Source organism: Giraffa tippelskirchi, chromosome 11, assembly GCF_054371585.1.
Source record: "Giraffa tippelskirchi isolate mGirTip1 chromosome 11, T2T-mGirTip1v1.2.pri, whole genome shotgun sequence".
NCBI classification, from domain to species: domain Eukaryota; kingdom Metazoa; phylum Chordata; class Mammalia; order Artiodactyla; family Giraffidae; genus Giraffa; species Giraffa tippelskirchi.
This window is the reverse complement of record NC_137285.1, coordinates 63,811,195-63,838,715: the sequence shown is the minus strand read 5'-3', so window position 1 is coordinate 63,838,715 and position 27,521 is coordinate 63,811,195. Positions and strand designations below refer to the sequence as shown.

The 27,521-nt window shown below is 43.2% G+C and overlaps 1 protein-coding gene and 1 long non-coding RNA gene across 3 annotated transcripts in view; one reads left to right on the top strand and one right to left on the bottom strand.

Moving 5' to 3' along the window:
• The window catches only part of LOC145525598 (uncharacterized), a 94,384-nt gene that overhangs the window by 33,092 nt on the left and 33,771 nt on the right, over positions 1-27,521 (top strand). For both annotated transcript variants that reach the window (XM_081539055.1, XM_081539054.1), the window contains one exon: positions 2,804-2,945. In XM_081539055.1, the coding sequence (XP_081395181.1) occupies positions 2,804-2,945 (142 nt within the window). The remainder of the gene's footprint in view (positions 1-2,803; positions 2,946-27,521) is intronic.
• LOC145525599 (uncharacterized) lies at positions 9,601-26,151 on the bottom strand. Its single transcript, XR_014068319.1, has 4 exons — positions 25,955-26,151; positions 22,356-22,647; positions 21,618-21,707; positions 9,601-10,351 (listed from the first exon to the last, which is right to left on the bottom strand). It is a non-coding gene; the product is annotated as an uncharacterized LOC145525599 (long non-coding RNA).

The window sequence follows — 27,521 nt, the reverse complement described above, 5'->3', positions numbered from 1 at the left end:
AATATGATAACACTTCTGCTTGTGCTGTAGAGTCTGCTCAGGCTTTAGACCTGAAAGCCTCTCACCTCTCTGCGCCAACTTGGTGTTCGTGCTGAGATTTGCAGTGGAACATGGATAGCACAAATAACAGGGCTCTGAGTCACTGTTCACTTAGAGATTACTATAAAAGAGAGCATTTATGCTAAATTTATGTTCCTTGAGAACCTGGTCTATCACTAAGAGCTTTAGGGTCTTACCCCTTTAGTTACTTATCGAGATTGGTTGACTTATTGATATAAATTTAAAAATCAAACTAGTCCTATTGTTACTTCTGGTTCCCCCTTCTAAGGTTGATGGTAAGGGGAGCTATCCGGATGTCCTGTCCCACCTCTAACACAACTGAGGTAAAAGCCCCACTTCCCCTGGCATTGTCACCGGCAGGATGGTGATCTCTTCGGTTCTTGTCCTCTAGAAGGAAAGAATTTAGTCTAGAGGCATAGAGCAGTTTCAGGCAGCAAGATTTGTATTAAGCAGAGTGAAAGTACCCTGCTGGGAAAGGATGAGAGTAAGCTTCCTGAAAACCAGAAGCAGCCCGCAAGGTGGTAGGGTTGGGTTTTTTAGAATGGTGGTCCCTCCCTGTGTCCTGTGCCGTCTGACTAACAAGTTGAGTGATTGCTTTATAACTTTCTTCCTGGAATGCATGTGCTTGCCCATAAGCACCCAAGTGAAACCCATGGAGTTGGGGGCAAAACCACCATTCTAGTTTGTTACAGATGCAGCATAATGAATCCTGGCACCTTGAGTCACCTTTAGTGTTGCTGCAGCTGCACCAACCTGTGCTGGCAATTTCATCTCGCTTGGTCTTGATACAGCTGGGTACCTAGCAGCAGGTCTTGACCACAAGTGGGAGGATCTCTGGGCATGTTCTGATCACCAGTGTCCAAGTTGGGGAGGGAAAGATCAGCCCACCCAGGATGGGGTGGGACCTACTATGTCTGACTGCCTATCTAAGAGTGTAAGATCATCTTCTCAAATCCTTTGGGCTCCTTAGAATAAAGGAGACATTCATGGCAAAATAAATAGTCTCCATATTCAATAAAAAATCTAACCCTACCATTAAAGGCCATGGATGTGAGTTTGAGCAAGATCCAGGAGTTGGTGATGGACAGGGAGGCCTGGCGTGCTGCAGTCCATGGGGTCACAAAGAGTCGGACATGACTGAGCGACTGAACTGAACTGAACTGATATGTATATATATATATACACACATATATACATCATATATAACATTTACTCAGCTATTATCACTGCTGTAAGGCACTGTTCTAAGTGCTTTACATACATTAATCCATGTAATACTATTATTGTCCTTATTTTGCTCATACTCAAAGTTACACAGTTTGAGTAATAGTTTGTTACACAGTTACACAGTCAACCAAGGCAATTTGGTTCCAGGGCCTTTTTCTCAAAGAGGATGCTCTATTACATCCCTAGTAGACAACCTGGGTTCTGAGAGGGCTCACAAGAGCCGTATGACATGCAACTCCTGCCTACAAGGACCTCAAAGTCTAGGGGAGCAAAATTGTGGCATTGTTTCCGGTCAGTAAGACTGGTGAGCACACAGCCAACAAGCTCCACCCACAGAACCAAGCTGGCGTGGGACTGATGCTTTCTCTCACAAGCCACACCCCATTGAGGGTGCCTCCAGCCCTCGCTTCTATCAGCACAGGCCAGGCCCTGGAGGTTGGGAGGGAGTGAACTGCAGGGGCCCCGAGAGGTCTGCTTGCCTGAGACCCAAGCAAGACAGTCCAGAGGGGCTGGACTATTCTAGTTCGAATAGGAGCGAGCCCACCAACGGTGCCAGTCTACAGGAACCAGCATCCCGGGTACCACCACCTGGTGAGCATCCTCAGACTGCAGATGGGGAGAATGCCTCTGTGGTTGTTATTCTGGCATTTCCCCACCACTCTAATGAGTAATTGCACTGACTCATGGACAGAGGAGCATGGTAGGCTGCAGTCCATGGGGTCGCTAAATGGCAACCCACTCCACTGTTCTTGCCTGGAGAATCCCAGGGACGGTGGAGCCTGGTGGGCTGCCATCTATGGCGTCACACAGAGTCGGACACGACTGAAGCGACTTAGCAGCAACAGCAGCACTGACTCAGATGTCTCATTTCATGGAGACCACCCCACCTGCCTTTTCAAAGCTTCTCCAGGCTCCAGCAGAACCCGACAAAGAGAAAGCCCAGGCCGCATCCCACTGCCACCTCCACCCCCTCCCAGCACCCCACTTAAAAGCAAATGTGAGTCTGTTTCAAGAATTTCAAAATAAACGTTTTCAATTCACTAGAGCCTGTTAACAAATATGAAATTGTTATATATTTTCCCTCACTTAAAGCGCACCTGATACAACCTGTGATGATCAGGACTTATACAAAAGATACATTAAAAGATGAATATTAATTTATGAATATTAATGTGTCTGCTCTAAAAGATTCAAGCAATTCCCCTGCAGAGCAAGTTTCCTTAGTGGGCTTAAACATACAATTCAAACTCCAACCCCACCCCTGACCTCCACCATACACACTTCATCTTGTTTCATTTTAAGTGAAGGTTTTTATTTTTCCAGGAACCCATTTATTGTGTGTTTACAACATATGCTTATCTGGGAGCTTATCAGCAGAACTCTCCCCAACAACTAAAAATATGTAGGACTAATCTGAAGTTGAATACAAGTGGTTCTATAAACACTGGGGTCCCCATTACCCCTTCTTCTTGGCTCTCGGTGAATAACTGAGTTCTTGTCTCCCTCGGGCTCCCAGCGAGAACAAGCCTGTGGCTGACAAGAAGAAATGCTGCTCAAATGACAGCCTGGGGCTGGAAGGAGGGACCCAAGTCACAGCTTCAGCCCACGGAGGAGGACCGGCTCCACGGAAGCACACCAGCTCCGAGAGTCCCCTGAAGGTAAACAAGGTGACTTTAAAGCCGTTTCATGGCCACCGAAAGTGATTTCCACTCTGTCTCACACGTGTTATGTGCAGCTTTTTTTTTTTTTTTTTGTGGAGGAAACTATAATATCCTACTCTTAGCAGCACAGAATCCCTCTCCCAGAGAGCATATTAAACGGCTTTCCAGTTTCCAAGGCTTTGCTAAGAGCTATGTAAAAACAGTTACATATTTTACACAGGCTGTTGCTAAGCATGTTGACTCCCCTAAAGACACTTCCAGCCAAAAACCCATTCAGTTTTTATGAAAGGAATTAAAAAGAACTTCCTTTTTCTTCTTGCCCCCTACCCTACGCCTTATCTGTGCATGCACGGGTGCGTGCTAAGTTGCTTCAGTCTTGTCTGACTCTTTGCGACCCCTTGGACTGTAGCCCACCAGGTTCCTCTGTCCAAATTCTCCAGGAGAGAATCCTGGTGTGGGTTGCCATGCCATCATGCAGGGGATCTTCCCGACCCAGGGAGGGAACCCGTGTCTCTAACGTCTCCTGCACGGGCAGGTGAGTTCTTTACCACTAGCACCACCTGGGAAGACCCACATCTTATCTAAGGCCATCAAATCATAGCCAGCACGTTGGGAGTGTCATTGTCAGCATTGGTCACTCAGTCATTTCCGACTCTTTGTGACTCCACGGACTGTAACCCACCAGGCTCCTCTGTCCGTGGAATTTCCCAGGCAAGAATGCTGGAGCGGATTGCCATTTCCTTCTCCAGAGGATCTTCCTGACCCAGGGATCAAATCTGGGTCTCCTGCATTGCAGGCAGATTATCTACTGTCTGAGCAACCAGGGAAGCCCTGCTGGGAGGATAGTGACATCTAAAATAACATTGTGTCATCACTACCAAATTCCCAGATCAGTAGCCCAGGATCTGGTTCATTTGGAAGTTTCAAAACCCTCATGAGAAGCTACACTTCTACCTCTGAGGAGCATCTGTAGTTGCCTTGGCCAGATGACTCCTGTGAAAAGAGAGCGTTTCCTTTGCTTCTTGACAAAGGAACAGAGAGTCAAGCACAGTTCCACAGGGCCCAGGATCCGGCACTCTTCGTGTGTCTCAGTCAGCTCGTTCTGCTGTCACAGAATACCACAAACCACCAAATATTTATTTCTGACAGTCCTGGAGGTTGAGACGTCTGAGATCAGGGCACCAGCAGATCCCCTGTATGGGGAGGGCCTGTTTCCTAGCTTGCAGACAGCCACCTTCTCACTGTATCTTCATCTAGCAGGCAGCGAGAGCTCTGGTCCCCTCATTCTCTTATAAACACACCAATCCTTATGATGGCTCCACCCCCATGATCTAATTATATCACAAAGGCCCCACTCCCTAATGCATCATCCCAATGGGGGTTAGCGTTTTCACATGTGAATTTGTGGGGGCACACAAATGTGTAGTCCATAACAGTGTATTACTCCCACTAACTATCTTTAAAGGACTGCGTTACTTCCCAGAAAATTTACCTCTTCAGTATCACAGGGCAGGATGCAAATCAAGCCTTGTTGTAGTCTTTTATTTCTAGCTTTGCACAATGCTTGTACAATAGGTATTCACTAAATATTGCTTGAATGAATGAATAAATGTTAAATGCAGGCATGGTGACAGAGATTTTCTCAGCTGATGTTTACAAAGGCACTCAGCCCCTAGCAAGGCTCCATTCACCCTGTCATCAGGCAGATGCTGTGGCCCTGCCTTTCTCCTCCCTTCCCCAGATACTAATTTCATGACACAGCTGCCCTCACTCTTGGGAGCAAGAAAAGCAGGAGAGGAGGGCAGATTCAGCGGTTTACTCTTCTCCAAACACCCACAACAATTTTTCTTAATGACAGCTTTAAATATGTAGATGCTATCATTACTTCCTTAAAAGATGGTGGACTGACATATTCTGCAGCCTTTGCTTGTTAGGGAGAATTTATTGAAAAGGAAAAGAACCATCTGTCCAAATTTCTCTGAATGTTTTTCAAATATACATGAATCTAAAAAGTTAACCCTAGATTCTTCCTAAATACTAAGAAAGCAAATACTTTTTTATTAATTGAATGCTTCATGTTGCTAGCATATTCCTTTTTAAATAAGTTACATTTTAGATATACAGAACGTTAGTTCACTGACTTTCCATGTTGCTAAGCAAACTTTGCAAACTTCTGGCCAAAATTAGGGTGGGTCTACCTTTCTGCTCATTCGGAAATGAAGACCATGGAGCCCTCGGGCTGTCAGCTAATCTTGCCTTTGAGACTTGTTTCTCTCACCTGTAAATTGCCAGGTTGGGCTAAACTCCCTGGGGCATCTGGAAATGGGGTAGAGGTGTAGGAGAGGCCTGGAAGAACTAACAAGAGCAGTTCCAATTTCATCTGAGTTCATACTGGTTCAGTCTACAATTTTCTTTGATCAAAATGGAGTTCTGATGTAAAAAAGTAAAAAAGTCTGCAAACTCTTGGACGAAATGAATGACAGCTGAGATCCTTTGGGGTCCCAAACTCCCATGGTAGAGTTTAGTCTTATAATTTTACCACTTAGGGGCTTCTCTGCTAGCTCAAATGGTAAAGAATCTGCCTGCAATGCAGGAGACACAGGTTTAATCCCTGGGTTGGAAAGATCCCCTGGAGAAGGGAATGGCTACCCACTCCCATATTTTTGCCTGGAGAGTTCCATAGACAGAGGAGCCTGGTGGGCTACAGTCCATAGGGTCACAAACAGTCAGACATGCAGACATGACTGAGCAACTAACACTTTACCACTTAAGTAAAACTCACAGTTTTGTAGTCGCTGATCACTGGTTTGGTTTTAAAAGCAAGGAGTAGCTCTGTTTGGTAAGAAATGTGATACCCTCATTTATAACAGGCCCTCTGGAAAGATAGGCATCCCCATCCAGAAGGCCTGCTTGGCATAAGAATCTCAGGAGGGCACAGGAGAGGCAAACAGCAAGGAACTGTCCTTCTGCTACTGAGAGGAGGAAGAGAAGAAGGATAAGAAGTCAGAGCAAGAGCATCTCAACAGCAGACGTTGTGGAGAAAGAAGGGCTCCAGAGAAGGAAATCACATGTGGACAGAAAAGATAGTTCTCGGCTGGTTCTCTGCCTTGAACAGAGGGAGGGGTGTACAGAGCCCCTCACTGGTAGGACCCTGCAAAGCCAAACAGGGCCGAGGAGGAGGGAAGAATAAAGTGAATGGAAGGTGATGGAAGAATAAATAAGTCATCTACATACAAACTTTCAGGTTGCGATCTTTCAAAGATACGAATGTGTTTCATCAGTGTCAGGTGTGAGTGAAACTGCAGCTTGCCATCTATCACCTACTGCTGACAATTTTTCAGCTCTGCCATCTCTCACCTCCTCTCTCTCCTCCACTCAGTAACCCGTCTTGTCTGTTCATTCAATGCCAATCCCTGCTTGCCAGCTGTTGTACGGTACTACTGTGCTTTTCAAGGTGAAAAGTGAGAGTGTTAGTCACTCAGTCATGTCTGACTCTTTGCAGCCCCATGGACTGCATCCCATCAGGTTCCTCTGTCCATGGGATTCTTCAGGCAAGAATGTTGCAATGTGTTGCCATTCCCTTCTCCAGGGGATCTTCCTAACTCAAAGATCCAACCCAGGTCTCCCACATTGCAGGCAGATTCTTTACTATCTGAGCCACCAAGAAGCACTTTTCAAGGTATTAGATTGCAAGATTAAACATGTTTATTTTCTGTGTTTGTTTGGTTTTATGTGGTATTTGTGTGAAAATTACTATAAACTTATTACAATAAAATACTATATAGCTGATTGTGTTAGTTGGGTACTTTGGCTAACTTTGTTGGACTTAGGAAACAAACTGGATTTATGAACGCACTATTGGAATAGAACTGGTTCATATGTAGGGGGCTTTACCATAGAGGATGTGTTGATAGTTTAGCATGATTTGAGAAGGCTTTCTAAGGCATGACTGATGCCTGAAGTGAAACAAAATGTTAAAATCAGAAGATAAAGATGAACCAAATATGTATTTCACAATAAGTGGAGGGAACAAACAGCAGAAAGAAAAAGAAAGAAAGAGAGATTTGGCCAAGAAAGAGTTTGTTTCAAACTGCATAGGAAAAAGATGAATCATTGGTCAAAGTTAACAGCCCGAAAGATTAGCTTCTGAGTCAAACTATCAGTGAAAGTTCTTATAACTGCCTCATAAATGGCCTTATTAATTTCACGACACTATAAGGGCTCAGAACAGATTCTTAAAACATCTTAGAACTAAAGTCTGAGGCTAACTATGTCCAGCTTTTATTCAGGAAGCTTCTATACTTACCATTTGCAAGACATTTATTTCTCTTAACTTATTCTCCCTGTTAGATTTTTATCCACACTTTTAAAAGTCAGTGAGGAAATCGAGGACCATGAAGATTTCTATAGAGAAAAGGGGGAAAAAAGTGACTAGAAGGAGGTAACTTGTATTAGAGTCTAGAGAATCTCATTTTTCAAATCTAAAATGTTAAGTGATTGAAATACTGTGAGAACTTGCTTCGTGCAAAGAAAAACTGACTCTATTTTTAATCCACTGTCCCTAAGAATACCTCTGCCCACCAAAACAGGCAAGATGAGACAGTGGGAAGGTAAAAAGCTGAGAGTCCATCTTTCCTCGAGGTCTGAATCCTTCCACGGACTGTCTGCTGTCTGTCGTAAAATTTGTCACAGTCGCTTTAAAATAGTGACAACTAATACCCATTATTAATGATCGTGATTATTGTGTGTATTTGCTTATTTGCCTTTGCCAAAAGAGCAAAAAGCTCTATGCTCAAACATTAAAGCTAAATAGTTTCCTAGAGCCAAGTGCCCACAGCTCAGTGAAGACATTAGGTGTTTGACACAAATGATAAACTGATAAAGCTTGTTTTCTGTCCGGCCCACAGTGGAGAGTCTCTGGGACGGTTTCCTCCGTATGTGGGAGGACATGGGATCTACCACTGCTCTTTTCTGGCATGTGACTGGTTTTGAAGATTTGCAAACGTTACTCTGCAGAAATCCCTCTCTCTGTGGGTGAGGTTTCTCCCCTCTTGCATGCTACAGAAAGAACAAAATAAAGACTAAACCGAGAACTAAATCAACAAAGCCACCTGGCAGGGAGCATCGCTGGAAGGGTGGAGAAGGACGGTGTTCCGGGTGTTCCATAGTGACTGAACCCAGGAAGCCTGTGGGTCTCTGAACTCCTCTCACCAAAGCACGAGTGTGCAGACGTGAACACTGCTCCCACCACCCCTCGCCGCACCTCTCCGCCCAGGAGGCCGGTTTGCAGAGCGCCCCCTCTACCCCCAGCATAGCCGTGCATGCCCTCCCACGTTGGAAGGAAGCTGCTCAAGCCCCACCTGCCCCGCACAGCATCCCACCAGCCACTGCAGCCTCATCTCTTCCTTTTCCAAAATGTTTCCAGGCCGGAAGTCTGACTTGAGAACTCGATGTTAAATCTCACACTTTTCTTTCCCTTATAAGGGGTTAAGCCTACCTTTTTTTTCCCTCCAGATCAAGTACAATTTGTTTTGCTGTGTCATTTAGATGATAAACTAGAAGAGGGTCAGGCACATCGTATCTTTTGTTTCCCTGGTGGCCTCAGCCTGAGCCTCACTGGGCGAGGTGAACTGATCTAGTCTGAACAGTCAGGGGTAAGAAGGCACAAAAGCATCTCTTTTGTAGATAAAGATCCTTGAAAGCTGAGGAACAAAACTATCATATGACCCACCAGTTCCACTACTGGGCATACACCCTGAGGAGACCATACTTGAAAAAGAGACATGTACCCCACTATCCATCGCAGCACTGTTTACAATAGCTAGCACCTGGAACAACCTAGATGTCCATCGACAGATGAATGGATAAGGAAGTGTTGGTACATACATACAATGGGATACTATTCAGCCATAAAAAGAAATGCATTTGAGTCAGTGCTAATGAGGTGAATGAACCTGGAGCCTATTATACAGAGTGAAATAAGTCAGAAAGAAGAAAACAAATGTATATTAAAGCATATGGAATCTAGAAAGATGGGACTGATGAACCTATTTCCAGGGCAGAAGTGGAGACACAGACCTAGTGAACAGACTTGTGGACACAGTGGGGGAAGGAGAGGGTGGGATGAATTGAAAGAGTAGCGCTGAAACATATACATTCCTGTATGTAAAATATATAACCAGTGGAAATTGCTGTATGAAGCAGGGAGCTCAAACAGTGCTCTATGACAGCCTAGAGGAGTGGGATGCGGTGGGAGGCAGGAAGGAAGCTCAGGAGGAAGGGGACATACGCATACCTGTGGCTGATTCATGTTGATGTATGGCAGAAACCAATCAAATATTGTAAAGCAATTATCCTCTAATTAAAAATAAATTTTTTGAAAAAGATCAGAACCCTTCCTCTTTCTTAAGCATATAAGGTAGAGGTGGGGGTGAAAGACCCCCACCAAAGTCCCTCTCTGCACATATTTGTGGTCAAAGAGCAAAGGGAGGCCTTTTCTCTCTCCTTGTTTCAAATTTTTAAAATTGCCTGTGATTTTGGAGAAAAATAAAAGAATGGGGGAGGATTGGTTATCAAAGACAATGTATGAGCTCTAGAAATCTAACTTTTCTTTTTACTTATTAATTATATATTTATTAAAAATATATCATTATTGAATGGTTTTTGATATATTTATTAATAATTGAACAGTTGCACTTCACACTGCAGTATGTGCTAGGTATACACTGATGGATAAAAATGTGCATGGCCATGACCCTCACAGAACTTGCTGCCTACCAAATGAGACAGATTTTAAACAAGTAAAGAGATGAGACAAAATACTAATGGGCAGGTTTTATGATCTTTGAATTATATCTCCATAAGACTGTTACCAAAAAAATAAAGACTATGGAGAAGGGTCTTTGGAAGTAGAGTGTCAGGACCCTGTCTCCACTCTGTGTTGCTGGGAAGGGTCGCATGTACCATACCATCCTCTGCGGGTCAGTGATAGCTCGCCCATGCTAGGTGCCGCTAACAATATCTGTGCAATGACAATGTTTGCAAAGCCAGAATCAAACTTTTCCTCTCAAAGACTATGGAGACTGGGACAAAATGCTCAGCTGCCACCTCCTGTCACCAGAGTTCCGGCCACATTTCAAACTTGGCAAATTGGATCAGCTATTCCTGAGGTCACTCCTCTCCCCCTCTTCTGGAGGGTAACTTTCATCTCTAACTGCTTCAACAGCTTCATTTTCCACTTTGGTGAGTCACCAGGCAGAGGATGGAGCATGTAGGTCATTACTGTCCTCAGCTTTGCAGATAATTTGATACCATACACAATCCTTTAGAATGTTCTTCTGTATCCGTATCTTGGCAAAGGCAAGCTACATTGTTTGCAGTTCTATTCTCACTGCCAGCTTTTTCTGGAAAAATCATAGAAAATACGATGAGAATACCTCAAGCCACAACCACTCGGCTCCCTGGCATAGGATTTTTCTCATTCCCCTGCCCTCCTCATTGGCTTCCAGCTCACTCTCTACCTCCCTTTCCATCTCTGTCTCTCTTTCAGCTGATGCTCTTGACAATAACCTCTACAGACTCTGCTGGGGCTCCCAGGTGTACTCTGGAGCTGCCTGAGAACACACTAATCCCTTTGCTCTTTCACACCATGAAAATTAAACATTCCAGAAGAACTCTTCTTCCAGGTGAGCCAGACTGGCTTCATCTCTGACAAGTTTTCTACTTGTGTTGATATGAGAGGCAATGAAAAATTAGGTGTTCTCCAACAGACTCTCGAAGAAGACATTGAAAGGAAGCCCCTCATCTAAAACAGCCCAGAATGACAATGTTTTGGACATATCCTCCCATCTACAAATCATTAGAGCTGGCTCTTCTAATAACAGCAGGGACTTGTTGGACTTCCAAAAGATAAATTACCAATTGCTGTCCAGCACCACATTTAGGGAAGCTTTCCCTGCAGGGCCAAGAGCCATGCTTACAGGCATGAGAGTGTTCCTTTGGTGAACCAGAGTTTCATATTGGAAGTTATTTACCAACCTTCATCACTAACTATATTAAAATATAAGCCTTGGCCTGTGAGTCAAACTGTTTTCTTGATATGTGGGTTTAAATGTTTTCAATATATTAAACAAGACTCTGCAGTGAAATATTGACACTATATTTGTCAGCTTTATGTCAATCACGTGTCTGAAATATTTCCTCTGAATAGACAGTGTGACCCAGATTTATTTGTGGGGGGCACTGCATCTTTATTCCTCAGTGCATCTTTATTCCTCCATCAGCTGCTGTAGAGACATTCCCCCAAGAAGATAGTAATAGATTGTGAATAGAGAGAACTAAATAAGGAGTTTGGACCATCCCCTAAGTGGAATGCCAAGCAGCAAACTGGATAACATATTTGATTCAATTATCACAAAAAAAGGTTGCATCAGCAATTCAAAGATGCAGTCATGGGTTCGGTCATGAATTTGAAAATTATCAATTCCTAATACTATTAGGCTGAGCCAAAGGATGTATCATTTCAGTATAGGCTTAAGATGACCCAACAATCATTATAAGGTAAACACAGCAAAGACTCCTATCAGGGCTGAGCACCCAGGTGGATTTTCTTTTTCCTATCAATTTCAGGATTTGACAAATAATTATTTAGATGATTAGATGTGTAAGTGTATCTTCTTGAATGTTCTCTGCAGACTTAACACCAGGAATGTGGTGCTTCTGTATGTGGCTGCCTGATACAAGCTGCATAATTTGTTACCTATAAGTTTGCCTCCTGTGTCAGAAAACCACTTATGTAACTAATTGAGCCAGTACAGACTTCCAGCCTCAGGTCAATAGAATCTCTACCCTTACCTCACCTGCAGTTTAGAGCAAGCAAAGAAAGGATTGAACAACAGATGCCAAAGTGTGAAAAGAGCAAGTAGCAGACACAGTCGTTGCTCTCATGGATTTAGATCCCATTTCCTCTTATTATAACTTGGGTCATATTTTTCCTCTATTAAAATATTGAATTGTGTCGTAGGTTGAATTGTATTCCCCAAAGGTATGTTGAAGTCTTAACCCTTGGTATCTGTGAATGGGACCCCATCTGAAATAGGGTCTGTGCAGATGCAATATTATTAAGACAAGGACATACAGGATAAAGGTGAGCCCTAATCCAATTACTGGTTTTATAATAAGGAGAGAGAAATTCAGACACATGGACTCACAGGAGAGGAGCCCATGTAAAAATGGAAGTAGATATTGGAGTGATGCATCTATGATCCAAGGAATGCCAACAACCATTGGAAGCTAAAGAATGGAAGCAAGAATGGAACCTAGAGCTTTCTAAGAAAGTATGACCGTGATGACACCTTGGTTTTGGACTTCTGGCCTCCAGAACTATGAGAGAATACATTTCTGGTGTTATAAGCCACCCAGGTTGTGGAAGGAAATCAATACATGTTGATTTTCCTTTTTTCTTCCATTCCAGTTACTTAATCTCTGAATTTTCTATTTTCAATGTCTGTTGTGCCTGTGCAGGCTTCCCTGGTAGTTCAACTGGTAAAGAATTCCCCTGCAATGCAGGAAACCCCTGTTCGATTCCTGGGTCAGGAAGATCCCCTGGAGGAGGGCATAGAAACCCACTCCAGTATTCTTGCCTGTGGAATCCCATGTACAGAGGAGCCAGCCGGGCTACCCTCCACGGGGTCGCGAAGAATCGGACATGACTGAGTGGCTAAGCACACAGAGTGCTTGTGCAGGCTTCGCTGGTGGCTCAGATGGTAAAGAATCTGCCTGCAATGCAGGAGACCTGGGTTCAATCCCTGGGCCAGGAAGATCCCCAGAAGAAGGGCATGGAACCCACTCCAGTATTCTTGCCTGGACAATTCCATGGACACAGGAGCCTGGCAGGCTGCAGTCCATGGGGTCACAAAGAGTCAGACACGACTGAGCAACTAACACTTTCACTTTCTTTCACTCATAGTGCTTGTGCATTGATTTGAAGATTATATTTTTATTTTAGAATATATTTCTGGGAATGTCGTCATGTTTTGTTGATGACTTTGCAGTGGAATGTTTACATATAAGAGGGAAAGAAAGAAAATGAGTGTTTGTGTGTTTAAATACATTACTCTTGCCAAAATAAAATAAATGTCCATCCACGATATGATGGTTAAACTGGAACTAATACTGCTGCAGAAAACCTGCAGAGAATAAGCTTACCTACCACTTAATGGACACAATTCACTGTGCAGGGGCTCACCAATGGGCTTCTCCATGAATTGTTTCTAGTGGGCTGCCATGTCCATTTACATCATGAAATGCGGAGGAACTGACAAAGAGGATTTGAACCCTCGTCAAACTGAGTGGCAGCAAGGATTAGACAGGATGATATAGTTCCTGCTGAGCACCTAAGGCCCACTGAAGAGAAACCACTACCATTATTATTAACTGCAAAGATGTCTAAGATTCTCTTACTGTAAATCACTCTGAATCTTTTGTGAAAGGTGAGTTTGTGATCTCAGTGTAACAACCACAGATAGGAGAAAAGACTCCTCGCCAGGGCTGTGATTCCCAAAGTTAAGAGAGTAGCCAGCAGGGTCAGATAGAAAGCAAGTGTAGTGTAGTAGTGGATTTCCCATGCTGTTTGTTGACATCAAATTTAATCACATTTGTTTTTATAAGTATTTTAGCTTTTTATTTTAAAATAATTTAAAATTTATGTTATGAAAACAGTACAAGGTACACTCCATATACCCTTTACCCTGAATCATCAATTGTTTATTTTATTCCATTTGTTTTATCATTCTCTTTCTCCAGATAAACCAGTAGATGATAGATAGATAGAAGACAAATACAGAGGTAATAAATACATAATTGATAAAGATAAACATGTAAATATATGTGTGCATATATGGGTGTATTTTTTCTATGCGCACACACATATGTATATGTATGTATACATATACATGCATATTATTTTTTGAAACATTTAGGAGTAACGTGAAGAGATTATATGCCTTTACCCCTGAATGCTTCAGAGTATATTTCTTACAAACAAGGACAGTCTCTTACCGAACTACAGTGCAGTTAATTTTGGTGCAATTCTCTTATCTACACAGGCCATTTTCAGCGTTTGTCAAAGGTCCCCAAATGAACTTTACAAGATTCATGCCAGGCACCCACTCTGCTTTTGGGGGTCACGTTTATCAGTCTCCTTCAGAGGAGAACACTTACCCAGGCTTTGTTTCTGTTGACCTATTCACTCTGAAGATTACAGACCATTTATTTTCCTCACAATCAGATTCAGATCATGCATGCTTGGTAGAAACGTCACAGGGCCAGGCTGCGCCCTCCTCGGGGCTCAGATGAGGAGGCTCTGTTCTTGGTGAGCTTTGTTAGTGCTGATTCTGGCCTCTACCACGTGGATAAGGTGGTGGTCACAGGATTTCTCCACTGTTTTCCCTATGTAATTAACAAGTAATTTGTGGGGAGGCCCTCTAAGATTCCCAGGGAACTCAGCTGGTAAAGAATCCACCTGCAATGCAGGAGGCCCTGGTTTGATTCCTGGGTTGGGAAGATCCCCTGGAGAAGGGATAGGCTACCCACTCCAGTATTCTTGGGCTTCCCTGGTGGCTCCTGCCAAAGCAGGAGATGTAAGAGATGCAGGTTCTATCCCTGAGTTGGGAAGATCCCCTGGAGGAAGAAATGGCAAACCACTCCAGTGTTCTTGGCTAAGCAATCCCAGGGCCAGAGGAGCCTGGCGGGCTACCGTCCATGGGGTTGCAAACAGTCAGACTCAGCTGAGCAACTAAGCGCAGCGCAGCAGCCTCTTGATTATGAAAACACCCTGGTCCTTGTCAAACTTTCACCCACTAGCGTTAGCACCACTGGTGGATTTTCCAAGTTCATCATTCCTCCTGTATTTATTACACAGCATTCTATTTTATTCTTTTTTTATTCTTTTTGATTCCATGATTGTTAGTTAGCATGTATTGCCCCTATTTATTTTTCTACTTGTGTCAGCATGAACTGGTAGATTTTTATTGAGCGTGTTATAATCCATTACTATCATATTCATGATTATGCTTAAATTGGCCCAGATCCACCAGTAGGAGCTCTTTCAACCTGGATGCTCTGTGGTTTTGATATGTCTCCATTAATCTTTGAGCACTACCTTACTTTCGAGCAAAATAAGAGGCCTATGAGCACTTTTAGCAAAATAATAACCTGTTCGCATTAGTTCTAGCCACCAAAAAATAAATAAATAAATAAACATCACAGAGTCAGCCTCCCCTTTGCACACCCTTGTCCTGAGGTTCATGGAAGGAAACTGATTCTGAAACCCTGTGTCCTGTAAGGCCACGGAGAAGCATTTGGCAGACGTCTCTCTGTGCATGTAGGCACTGAGGCCTCTGAGTAGAGGGGAAATGTGCTTATGTCCACTTATTTCTTATTCAAGTGTCCTTGAATGTCATTTGGCAGAGTCTTATGACACTTTATCTGCTCTTAGTTTGCAGGAGCGATGTTGAAGAGAAAAAGTACTCAGATTCAAAAAGAATCAAGGATCTTATACACAGTTCCCATGCCTCAGCCACCAGTATGCACAAACTGTACTCATGTTAGGCATCTCTGAACCAGGAGACAAAAGCAAGAGGCAGCAACACAGACCATGGGGGGACGGGCAGGAGGGAGTTCAGAGTGGACTGCAGTGTGACCACAGACCCTTCTCAGTCAGCCCACAAGTGTGACAGGATGGGCAAGACAAGAGTCCTGAATGAAGTGTGATGGGAAGGTTATATTTCACGTTTAAACCTAAATTCCCATTCCCTTATCACAAAGGGTTAAGACGGTTAAATTATTCTCCACTCATAAGAAAGAATGTTAAAAGATTTAACTGCTAATCCCTCTTCAGATCTTAAAGGAAGATTAATGGTGTGAGTGGAGGACCCATTCTATTGCACATTTTGTCTTCAGATCGCATTTTTCTAGCAGATTACATGATTACAGTGTATTAATCATAATACTTGCTTGGAGGGAGCACAAATGGGAGCTGAGTTCTGCAGGGAGAGGTCTCCATAACGCTTAGTGAATAGGAAAAGGAGGAAGCAGTCCTGGGCTCGGCTAGAAAGTCGAATTCTGTGAAACTGAAAACAAACTGCTGCAGAGACTCTTCATAGATGGCCTCCCATCTGTGTTTGCCAGATACAGACCTTACTCCCGAAAGTGGGAAAACGCAATATCCCAAATCCACACACATGATGACAGACTAGAAAGAGAAATAAATTATACCCATAATAGCCTTGATTTAATCTTTTGGGCATGGTTAGACCGAGCACATGAAATGAGGCCAAAACATGTCCTCACATACCTCATAACAAAGTAAGCCCTTTTATTTCTGAAATAAACATTAATTTTATGGTTTGGTTAGGCACCGTCACCCTCACCTCTCCACTTAGAGAAGAATTTCCCCTCAACTGAAGTCCAGAGAGGGTGGAGGGCGTGGGGAGAAGCAACAGGCCACAGCACCAGCGGTCCAAATGCACCACCGTTACCTTATGTTACTTGGAAATGTGGCTTTAATGTGACTTTAAAAGCAATTTAGAAATAAACGTGTTAGTATGTGGAAAGTCAGCCTCACAGAATGGGTAAGGGGTCTCTTGGCACACAAAAGGTGTCTGATAAAGTGTGTTCCAGACCAAAGCTCCAAATGAAGTATTTGAGAATGTCATCCAAAAGAAAGAGGGGAGAAAAGCCAAATATTTGGCAAAAACACTGCTGAATCGTGAAACTGTACACCAGGCTGCCAAGTCTCAAAGAATACTCTTAGGTACAATTTGCTCAACCAACTAAATAAGAGGCAGCCATAAATTACAGATGAATATAAATGGTGGTGGACTTCAGGGTCACCTCCAAGCCTATTAAAGCTTTAAACACGCTGGTGCCTGATAGCCTGAAAGGTTGAAAATAGTGCTTAGTGCTGTGGTGAACTGCCTAAAGAAGACTCTGTGTGAGTGTATGTGTTGTGTGTGTTGTGTGTTGTATGTGTGTGGTGTGTGTTGTGTGTGTGTGTTGTATGTGTGGTGTGTGTTGTGTGTTGTGTGTGTGTGTGTGTGTGTGTGTGTGTGCATGAGGGACAGACAGATAGACAGAGTTCTACTGCTGGGCACCCATCCTACCCTGCTGGTCTTGTTTAGTACTTCAGAAAATAAAACAAAACGCCTGCGGAAATAACCACACGATGCCAATGGAAAATGAAAACGACTCCAAGAACAAAGGTGCCAATGGCGCTGTGGAAGTCACAGAGCTTTCACTGATTTTTAGCAACAAGATGCTTACATCAGGGCCTTAAACACAGTTCCATTAAGATCATGCCTGAGGGAAAGTGAGCATGAATGTCGGGTTAGGAGAGCAGCCTCCACACTTCCACCCCAAGGAGATGAAGCTCCAGGCAGGGCACAGAGAGATGCTGCTTGCACAGCTTTGGGTCTCCTCAGACTCAGAGGCATGTCTCTCTGCCTGCAGTGTGTCTGTCTGCCTCAGAACAGCAAAGATGATCTGAGCTCTTATCTGTGCTACCCTCTGTGGGACACAGAAGGTGAGCACATACATGGAAACTTTTAAAGAGCCAACTCTTCTAAAATGTGGCATATTTTTTATTCTGAACTCAAAGTGTAATTTCTAAAATATTGCCTAAAATGGTATGCAGTGGTGAAACAATGGATCGTACTCAGCTGTCTTGAGATGAACATCAGCAGAAAGGAAGATGGTCAAGGAGTCGACAATGCAAATCATTGACTCCCTTTACAACGAGCTCCATCCATGTTTCAGCAACTTCCCCGGACACTTTCCTTTCACAAGTCTAGCCTAGGACTCTACAAAGTACACTAACCAGATTCTGTCTTCTCAAAGCTGATAACTGAAAACACAAATAAAAGGTACACGAGACTGACTGACGAACAAACAGTTCTGAATGTAGCACAATGATGCGTATTTAATCTCATGGTAAAAAAAACACAGACCCGGGGGTTGGACAGACTCTCAATTGCACCATTTACTGTACTGATAACCTTCGGCAAGTTACCTGAATTCTGTGTCCCAGTTATCACATCTGCAGAACAGGAAAATCATAAAAATACTTACTGGAATTAGTCAGGGTTTACTAGAACTACTAAGATGGGTATATATCCTATTTCTATATAGAAAGAGGTATTGAGGAGTTGGCTCATGCAATTAGGGAGACTGGCAAGTCCACAGTCTGAAAGGTGGGCCAGCAGGCTGGGGACTCAATGGAGAGTAGACATTGCAGGTGACAGCTGAAGGTCATCTGAAGGCAGAATTTCCTCTTGCTTGAGAGAGGTCAGACTTTTGTTCTATCAGGCCTTCAACTGATTAGATAAGGCCCACTCACACTATAGAAGGCTGTCTGTTTTACTCAAAGTTCACCAATTTAAATGTTAATCTCATCCAAAAATACCCCCCACAAAAACCTTCACAATGACGTCTGACCACATACCTGGACACCCTGGCCTGGCTAAATCGACACATAAAAGTAACTATACACCATTTCAAAGGATTTTCTGGGCTTAGTCACTCAATCATGTCCGACTCTTTGTGACCCCATGGACTGTAGCCCACCAGGCTCCTCTGTCCCTGGGGATTCTCCAGGCCAGAATACTGGAGTGGGTTGCCATGCTCTCTTCCAGGGGATCTTCCCAACCCAGGGATCAAACCCAGGTCTCCCACACTTCAGGCAGATTCTTAACCATCTGAGCCACCAGGGAAGCCCTCAAAGGATTTTGGCCAGAATTAAATCAGCCGGTTTATGTAAAATGCTTTGGACCGTGACAGGCACCTAAACAGTGTTAGGCATGTTAGCTATTGCTATTATTGTTACTATTGTTATTATGATTCTTATTAGGTAAAGATTAATGAGTGGCAAAGCAAGCCACTGTGAGGATGGCCCTCCAGGAGAGAGACCCATTTTTCTCCCAAGCATTTGGGAAAGGCCTCGGAAAGACACTGGAGGTTTCTGGAAGTGTGAGAACAGGGAAAGAGTGACTGGAAGGCCATGAGATGAGGTGTGGCTGGAAAAAATCTGGGAGCACAGTGGGGCTGAGTGGGAAGACAAGCAAAGTGGTGGCCTTTGGAATAGAAGGTACAACCCTCGAGCTTCCTTGCAGAGTCACTGAAGGTCCCTAGTGCCCTAGAAGGAGGGAGGGGTGCTTAAAATAACTTTGGCAGGAAATTTAAAGAAAGGGCTGAGCAGGAGATAAGATCTTCCAGGAAGAAGAGCTTGCAACGCTTCAAGTAAGGAATGAAGAACAGCCATTTTGTCCACTGCCCCTGAGAATTGCAGAAAGGTGGAGGACTGAAAATATGATAGGTTTTCTTGTTGAGGATATTGAAACCTGCCTGCAGGTAGATCCCGGTATGGGAGAAACTTGGCCCAGGGGAAGAGTGGCAGAAAATTCAGCAACTTCTTTTGACAAGTGTCATTTTCATTCAGTCTTTTCCCTAACTGTGCGGCTTATCTCTTACTTTATATAAGCTTACCCTTCTCAACTTATACCATCAATAAAATAAGACACTGATCTATTCTATTTAGTCAAAAGGCTCAAAACATAGCACTGAATGTTAGATGGTGATAAATTATGTTATTACATCCTAACTCAAGTAGACATCCATAATCCAAAAGAAAAAGGGAGGAAGAAAGTTAAGTTATGGGATCAGGGAACCAGTAAATCCTCTCGCATGGGAGGTTAAGAAGGGGGTGGGGGCATTCAGAACCAGGAACTAAGAATGGGCTGATTATTATCCCATGGACATCACTTCAACCCCTTGTTTCTGCAGCCTTTTGATTCCACTGAAGACATTTTCCCTTGTGAAAACAACACACGTTGTATATAGGTCTTAGTGAAGAAATCAAATTATAAGTAAATTTTACAGCTAATTTTGTTTGAATGCATCTTTTCCATCCATCTTATTCTCTCAACATCTTAGTGATGAACGCTGATGTGAGGCTCTCCAAGGGGCCTGAAGAAGAGGACGGCGAATGAAAGCACAGATGCCTGGCATCCCGGACGTCAGTGTTTCCACACAGCAGTGGTGAGCATCCTCTGGCCTCTGCCTAAACTGCCCTTAAAATTCTCATGTGCCCCAAAGACAGAAATATAGATCAATGGAAGAAAACAGAAAGCCCAGAGATAAACCCAGGTACCTATGGACACCTTATCTTTGACAAAGGAGGCAAGACTATACAATGGAGAAAAGACAATCTCTTTAACAATTGGTGCTGGGAAAACTGGTCAACCACTTGTAAAAGAATGAAACTAGAACACTTTCTGACACCATACAGAAAAATAAACTCAAAATGGATTAAAGATTTAAATGTAAGACCAGAAACTATAAAACTCCTAGAGGAGAACATAGGCAAAACAGTCTCTGACATAAATCACAGCAGTATCCAATCCTCTATGACCCACCTCCCAGAGTAATGGAAATAAAAGCAAAAATAAACAAATGGGACCTGATTAAACTTAAAACCTTTTGCACAATGAAGGAAACTACAAGCAAGATGAAAAGGCTTCAGAATGGGAGAAAATAATAGCAAATGAAGCAACTGACAAAGAATTAATCTCAAAAATATACAAACAGCTCCTGCAGCTCAATTCCAGAAAAATAAACGACTCAATCAAAAAATGGGCCAAAGAACTAAACAGACATTTCTCCAAAGAAGACATACAGATGGCTAACAAATATATGAAAAGATGCTCAACATCACTCATTATCAGAGAAATGCAAATCAAAACCACAATGAGGTTACTATCTCACGCTGGTCAGAATGGCTGCTATCCAAAAGTCTACAAACAGTAAATGCTGGAGAGGGTGCGGAGAAAAAGGAACCCTCTTACACTGTTGGTGGGAATGCAAACTAGTACAGCCACTATGGAGAACAGTGTGGAGATTCCTTAAAAAACTGGAAATAGTACTGCCATACGACCCAGCAATCCTACTGCTGGGCATACACACCGAGGAAACCAGAATTGAAAGAGACACATGTACCCCAATGTTCATCACAGCACTGTTTATAATAGCCAGGACATGGAAGCAACCTAGATGTCCATCAGCAGACAAATGGATAAGAAAGCTGGAATATTACTCAGCCATTAAAAAGAATACATTTGAATCAGTTCTAATGAGGTGGATGAAACTGGAGCCTATTATACAGAGTGAAGTAAGTCAGAAAGAAAAACACCAATACAGTATATTAACTCATATATATGGATTCTAGAAGAAGGTAACAGTGATCCTATATGCGAGACAGCAAAAGAGACACAGATGTAAAGAACAGGCTTTTGGACTCAGTGGGAGAAGGCGAGGGTGGGATGATTTGAGAGAATAGCACTGAAACATGTATATTACCATACATGAAATAGATCGCCAGTCCAGGTTCCATGCATGAGACAGGGTCCTCAGGGCTGGTGCACTGGGATGACCCTGAGGGATGGGATGGGGAGGGAGATGGGAGGGGGGTTCAGGATGGGGGACACATGTACACCCATGGCTGATTCATGTCAATGTGTGGCAAAAACCACCACAATATTGTAAAGTAATTAGCCTCCAATTAAAATAAAATTAATTTTTTTAAAAAGACAAAAAAAGAAAAGAAATATGCACTCTTACCACACGTCCTTCTACAGCTACTGGCACCTTTGTGTGTTGTTCTTCACAGCAGATTATCTCAACTTATACTGAGACCACTGTGTCTTCAACCTATTTCAATAAATATGATGCCCCAATAAATATGATTATCAAAATTATATAGAAAAGCAATTTAACTACAATGCCTAAAATAATTCTGAAGAATTTTGCTAGAGTATTCACTATACCTGATTTCAAGACTTACTATAAAACTATATGAACCAAGACTGTGTGATATTGACCAAAAAGTCAACAGAGTCTGGTAACAGACTCATACATATATGATCAATCAATTTTCAACAAAGATGCAAAGACAATTCAAGGTGGAAGACAATCTTTTCAACAAATAGTTTTTGAGTAATTGGATTCCATAAGAACAAAAATCAACATTTACCTATAACTACCATCGCATACAAAAATTAAATCAATATGCACCACAGAACTAAATGCGACACCAAAAGTTATAAAACTTGTAGAAGAAAACATAGAAGAAAATATCTGTAGCCTTTAGTTAGTGCAGTGAGTTGAATAGTGTGTCTCCAAAACTTATGTTCACCCAGAATCTCAGAATGTGACTTTATCTGGAAACACAGTCTTTGCAGATGTAACTAGTTATGTTAAGATGAGGTCATACTAGATTAAGGTGGGCCCTAAATCCAAAGAACGGTGCTCTTATAAGGAAAGAAGCGGACATACAGAAACAAGTGGAAGGGAAATCACCATGTGAAGACGAAGGTGAAGATGAAGTGATGCATCCGTAACCCAAGCAATATCAGGTCTTGCCAGTAGAAGCTAGGAGACAGGCATGGAACAGATTCTCCATTAGAGCATCCAAAAGGAATCAACTTTGCCAACATCTTGATTTGGGACTTCTGGCCTCAGGAAGTGTAGAGAATAAATTTCTGTTGTTTTAAGCCACCAAAAAAAAAAAAATTCTCATGTGCCCAAGGCTAGAAGGCTAGGAGGCAAAGCCATAGGGATAAAGGTAGTCACAACTTCTCTTTCCATCTTCCTGGGAGAAAAAAAAAGAGAGAGCAAGATCAAGTTTACTTCTATTCAGTATTTACTTATCATGCATCTCTTACTGAAAGATGTAGGACCTAACCACAGATACCTCCAAAGGGTTAGCTACTTTGAGTCCACTAACTTGAGAGGAAACAAGACCATTTTCTTAAAGAAACTTGATATAAAGAGAATAGACTGCATCCCCAAAATGGTTAAGTCATAAAGCATATGTAGGTGGTTGCCCTAACAGGTAGCAGAGAGGCATGTTCAATGGGCTTTCGTAGATATGGAGAAGGGGTTTAGCATTGAAAGCCTTCAGAGCTGAGGAAAGATGTAAGTCTTCAGCTGGTTTCCAAGGATGGGTAGGATTTGAATTGGCACCTCAGCCTTGGTGGAGGAAAGGCAGTGACAGAGAAAAGGACAACAGTGAGCATGGTGGAACATTCAGTTCCCACGAGGAGAGGAGTCTGCAACAGGAAACAAGAGGAAAGGTCACAGGGTCACACTGCATCAACGTGCTCTCTGGGGAACCCCGTACTTGCTTTCTTCCCTTGCCAAGATCTGAGTCCAGCTGAATCACTGTGCTGACTGAGAAGAACTAGCCCAGTGTCCAGCGTAGGATAGGTGGTCAATAAGTGTTTGCTCAATGAATGGCCCACCTACTTTACTGACATTTATTTCTTCAGTTGCAGAGATCAATTCCACAGACATTCTGACTATGGACATGATAAAGGAGAGGGTCAGGCCCCTGGAGGCATCTCACTTGCCTTGACTACCCCACATCAGACATCTGGGTTGAGCATGGGAGATGACCAGATGCCAACTGTACTCAAGTTTTTGTCGTAGGTGATGATAAAGGAGTAAGACTCTTTCAGACAGTTTTCTTCTCTTGAGGATTTTGGAAAACCAGAAATTTGGGGAAACAATATGTTGAAATTAAATGAAAAGGGAGAAACTTATTAAAATACATTTTTTAAAACACATTCTCCTCTCACTGGGGCCAACATCTCTTGTGAGAGTAAGAAGGAGGTCTGGTTTGATAGTGATAAAAATCACCATTAGCTTATTATTTTTACAATGCTTTCTCCAAAAGCAAAATCAAGAAAAGTGTGACTATAAAATTATAAGGAAAATCATATCTGGAAAGGGAAGACTCAGAACTTAATAAAGCAGCTCAGCTTCAGAGAAATGCCCTAGTGTTACTTCTGTAGAAGCTTAAGAAGCAGTACATCGATTTCCACATTCCCTTCCCACAGCCGTGAAGACCTGGGAATCACAGCAAGATGGAGCCTCTGCCCTGGGTCTCTAGAGATGGACAGACGCAGCTCACCCTCTGCCAACTCACAGAGGACATAGCATGTGTGTGAAAAAGGAACTCGGGTTGGGTGAAGCCAATGAGATTTCTGGGTCTTTAATGCAGCAAAACCTACTTTGTCCTAAGACAAAAGTTTAGAATAAAAACTAGAAGATGGAAAGGGGAATTTTATTGTTGCTTAGTCATTCAGTCGTGTCTGACTCTCTGTGACGCCATGGACTGCAGCACGCCAGGCTTCCCTGTCCTTCACTATCTTCCAGACTTTGCTCAAACTCATATTCATTAAGTCAATGATGCATCCAAACATCTCATCCTCTGTTACCTCCTCTCCTCCCATACTCAATCTTTCACAGCATCAGGGTCTTTTCCAATGAGTCAGTTCTTCACCTTAGGTGGCCAAACTACTGGAGCTTCAGCTTCAGTCCTTTCAATAAATGTTCAGGACTGATTTCCTTCAGGATTGACTGTTTTGATCTCCTTGCTGTCCAAGTGATTCTCAAGAGTCTTCACCAGCACCACAGTTTAAAAGTATCAATTCTTTGGCACTCAGACTTCTTTATGGTCCAGCTCTCACACTGTACATGACTATTGGAAAAACTATAGCTTTGACAAGACTACCTTTGTCAGCAAAGTGACGTCTTTGCTTTTTAATGCACTGTCTAGGTTTGTCATAGTTTTTCTTCCAAGGAGCAAGCATCTTTTAATTTCATGGCTGCAGTCACCATCCACAGCAATTTTGGAGCCCAGGAAAATAAAATCTGTCACTGTTTCCATTTTTTTCCCCATTTATTTGCCATGAAGTGAAGGGGCCAGATGCCATGTTCTTAGTTTTTTGAATGTTGAGCTTTAAGCCAGCTTTTTCACTCTCTCTTTCACCTTCATCAAGAAGCTCTTTGGTTCCTCTTCATTTTCTGCCATTAGGATGGTGTCATCTGCATATCTGAGGTTATTGATATTTCTCCTGGCAATCTTAATCCAAGCTTGAGCTTCATCCAGCCCAGTATTTTGCATGATGTACTCTTCATATAAGTTAAATTAACAGGGTGACAATACACAGCCTTGACGTACTCCTTTCCCAATTTTGAACCAGTTGGTTGTTCCATGACCAGTTCTAACTGTTGCTTCTTGACCTGCATACAGGTTTTGCAGGAGGCAGGTAAGGTGGTCCAGTATGCCCATCTCTTTCAGAATTTTCCACAGTTTGTTGTGATCCACACAAACGCTTTAGCATAGTCAGTGAAGGAGAAGTAGATGTTTTTCTGGGACTCTCTTGCTTTTTTCTATGATCCAATGGATGTTGGCGATTTGATCTCTGGTTCCTCTGCCTTTTCTAAATCCAGCTTGTACATCTGGAAGTTCTAGAATAACAATCTTCAAAATACATATTAAGTGTTAAACTCTAACCTCCACAGTACATTATTTGTGAAGGAAACAATGATTGTTTGTCACTATCTGGTTCATTTCCTTTCTTCCTAACACATACACCCCTGTGTGTGTGTGTGTGTGTGTGTGTGTGTGTGTTAGTCGCTCAGTTGTGTCCGACTCTTTGTGATCCCATGGACTGTAGCCCACCAGGCTCCTTTGTCCATGGGATTCTCCAGGTAAGAACACTGGAGTGGGTTGCCATTTCCTTATCCACATACACGCATAATAGCCTTAAAATAAGTAAGGTATCACATGAGTAGCACTATGAAGAGTCATTATCTGTATTAAATAAATTGATCATGCACAAGATAAAAATGCTGTCTGCGTGGCTTCCATTAGCTGACCCTGGAGACAGACAATAACAATAGCAAATACATTGAACACTTAATGTGTGTCAAGTACTTTTCCGAGAAGTTTATATTCATTATTCTGTCTAAAGCTCAGGACAACTCCATAATCCTGATTTTATGGATGAGGAAGCTGAAGTTCAGAAAGGTTACATCACTTGCCCAAGGTCATACAGCTGATAAACAGTAGAGTTGAGATGAATCCAGAGCGTGGCCTCAGAGCTCACCTTCTTAAGCCATATGCTATGAATGTCTCTTCACTCTTCCCAAGCCCAGCTGAGGTTAGAGGGTTCTCCCAAGGTCACAGACTTGGCCGAGGGTCAACTACCGTCTAGATTTTTTTCTTCCTTCTTCACTGCTCTGTCTCTCCGCAGTCTCTTCCCCTTAACTTCATCTCCTCCCCCTGCCTGTCCCCCAGGACTTCCTGTTAGAATCCTGGCTGTGTTCTAGTCCCAGGGGGCTGCATTTCTAAGATATTTTATGACACTATCCTGCCCTACTAAAACATGGCAGTGGCACATATACGCTGCTAACTGAACTAAACTCCATCATCCTACCAACTGTCTTTGAGGTTCATTACTTGCTTTTGCTATTTGTGTGTTTTTATAAATTTTTTAAGTTTTCCAAGTGATTCTGCTGGGCAGTCAGAATAGAAAACTCTGCCCAAAGGGAAGTTAAAGATGATGAATAAAAGTTGGTCTGTCTGCACTTCCTGTGAAGAGACTGTTCCCACACCACCGACTGTGAAGGATCTGGCCTGCCTTTACTCTGGGTCAGGGTGGTTCTCCCCAGAGCCTCCCATTTCCATTCTGCGGCCGCGGAGGCGCCTCAACGGGAGGAGTCGGGTCTGCGGCCGGCACCCGAGGAACCCCCAAGGGCCACGTTCGGCTTCCTGGCGTGCCGCCGCAGTCAGTGCTCCAAGGTATCACTGGGAACGCTGTTCTCAAGGAGAATTTTAAGGGTTAGGTAAAGCCTCAGAGAACCCCCACTTCTGCTTTTCCTGCTAAACAAGTCTTCGAGACTCCGCAGAAGGTGCTGGAAGCAGAGGAGAGGCCCGGCTCTGCGGAAGCCAGCTCCGAGCCCAAGCGGGAAGAGCTGCAGCCGGGTTCTAAACGTTTATTTCCATGGCTAATCATGGCAGAAACAGAGGATGTGACCTGAAGTATTTGACAGATCCTGTCTCTCAACTGTTTAGCCGTTTTTATTTCCTTTCAGATTCAGGGAACATGGATGAGGGTTGAGGGAAGGTGCAAAAATCAAAATCTGGGCTCACAACAGAATCCCAGAGCCTCAGAAGGCAGTTTGTGGAGAGGTGCTGGTATTCACTGGGCACCCGCCATCCCTGCGGCTCAACCTACGGCCTCACCCCGCAGATCCGAGATGGGAGATGGGAGATGGATCAGCGAAGACGGATGCCATTCAGCGCGCCCACCTCCGCCCCTCGATCCTAACCTGCCTCCCCATCCCCAGGGGAACCTGACAAACTCAGCTTCTTGCTTTACGAATCAAAGCAGAATTCCTGACGGTGATCTGAGAAGGGTGGGTGGAGACGAGTAAGAAAAACTAGGTAAAAAACCAACAGTTTTTTTCCGTTGCCTTCATATTTATGAACCAGCAGCTTGGGGATTCCCAGCATACCTGTTACAGGTTTTTTTTTTTTTTCCTCCCCCAAGTTAAGTAGAGCTGAGCCAAGTTTTCTCTCTTCTTTCCCTGGAGAAAACAAGGGGAAAAAGGCCTGTGTCCTGTATTTTAAAACATCTGGTGAGGCCATTAGGAGGAAAAAAAAACAAAAAA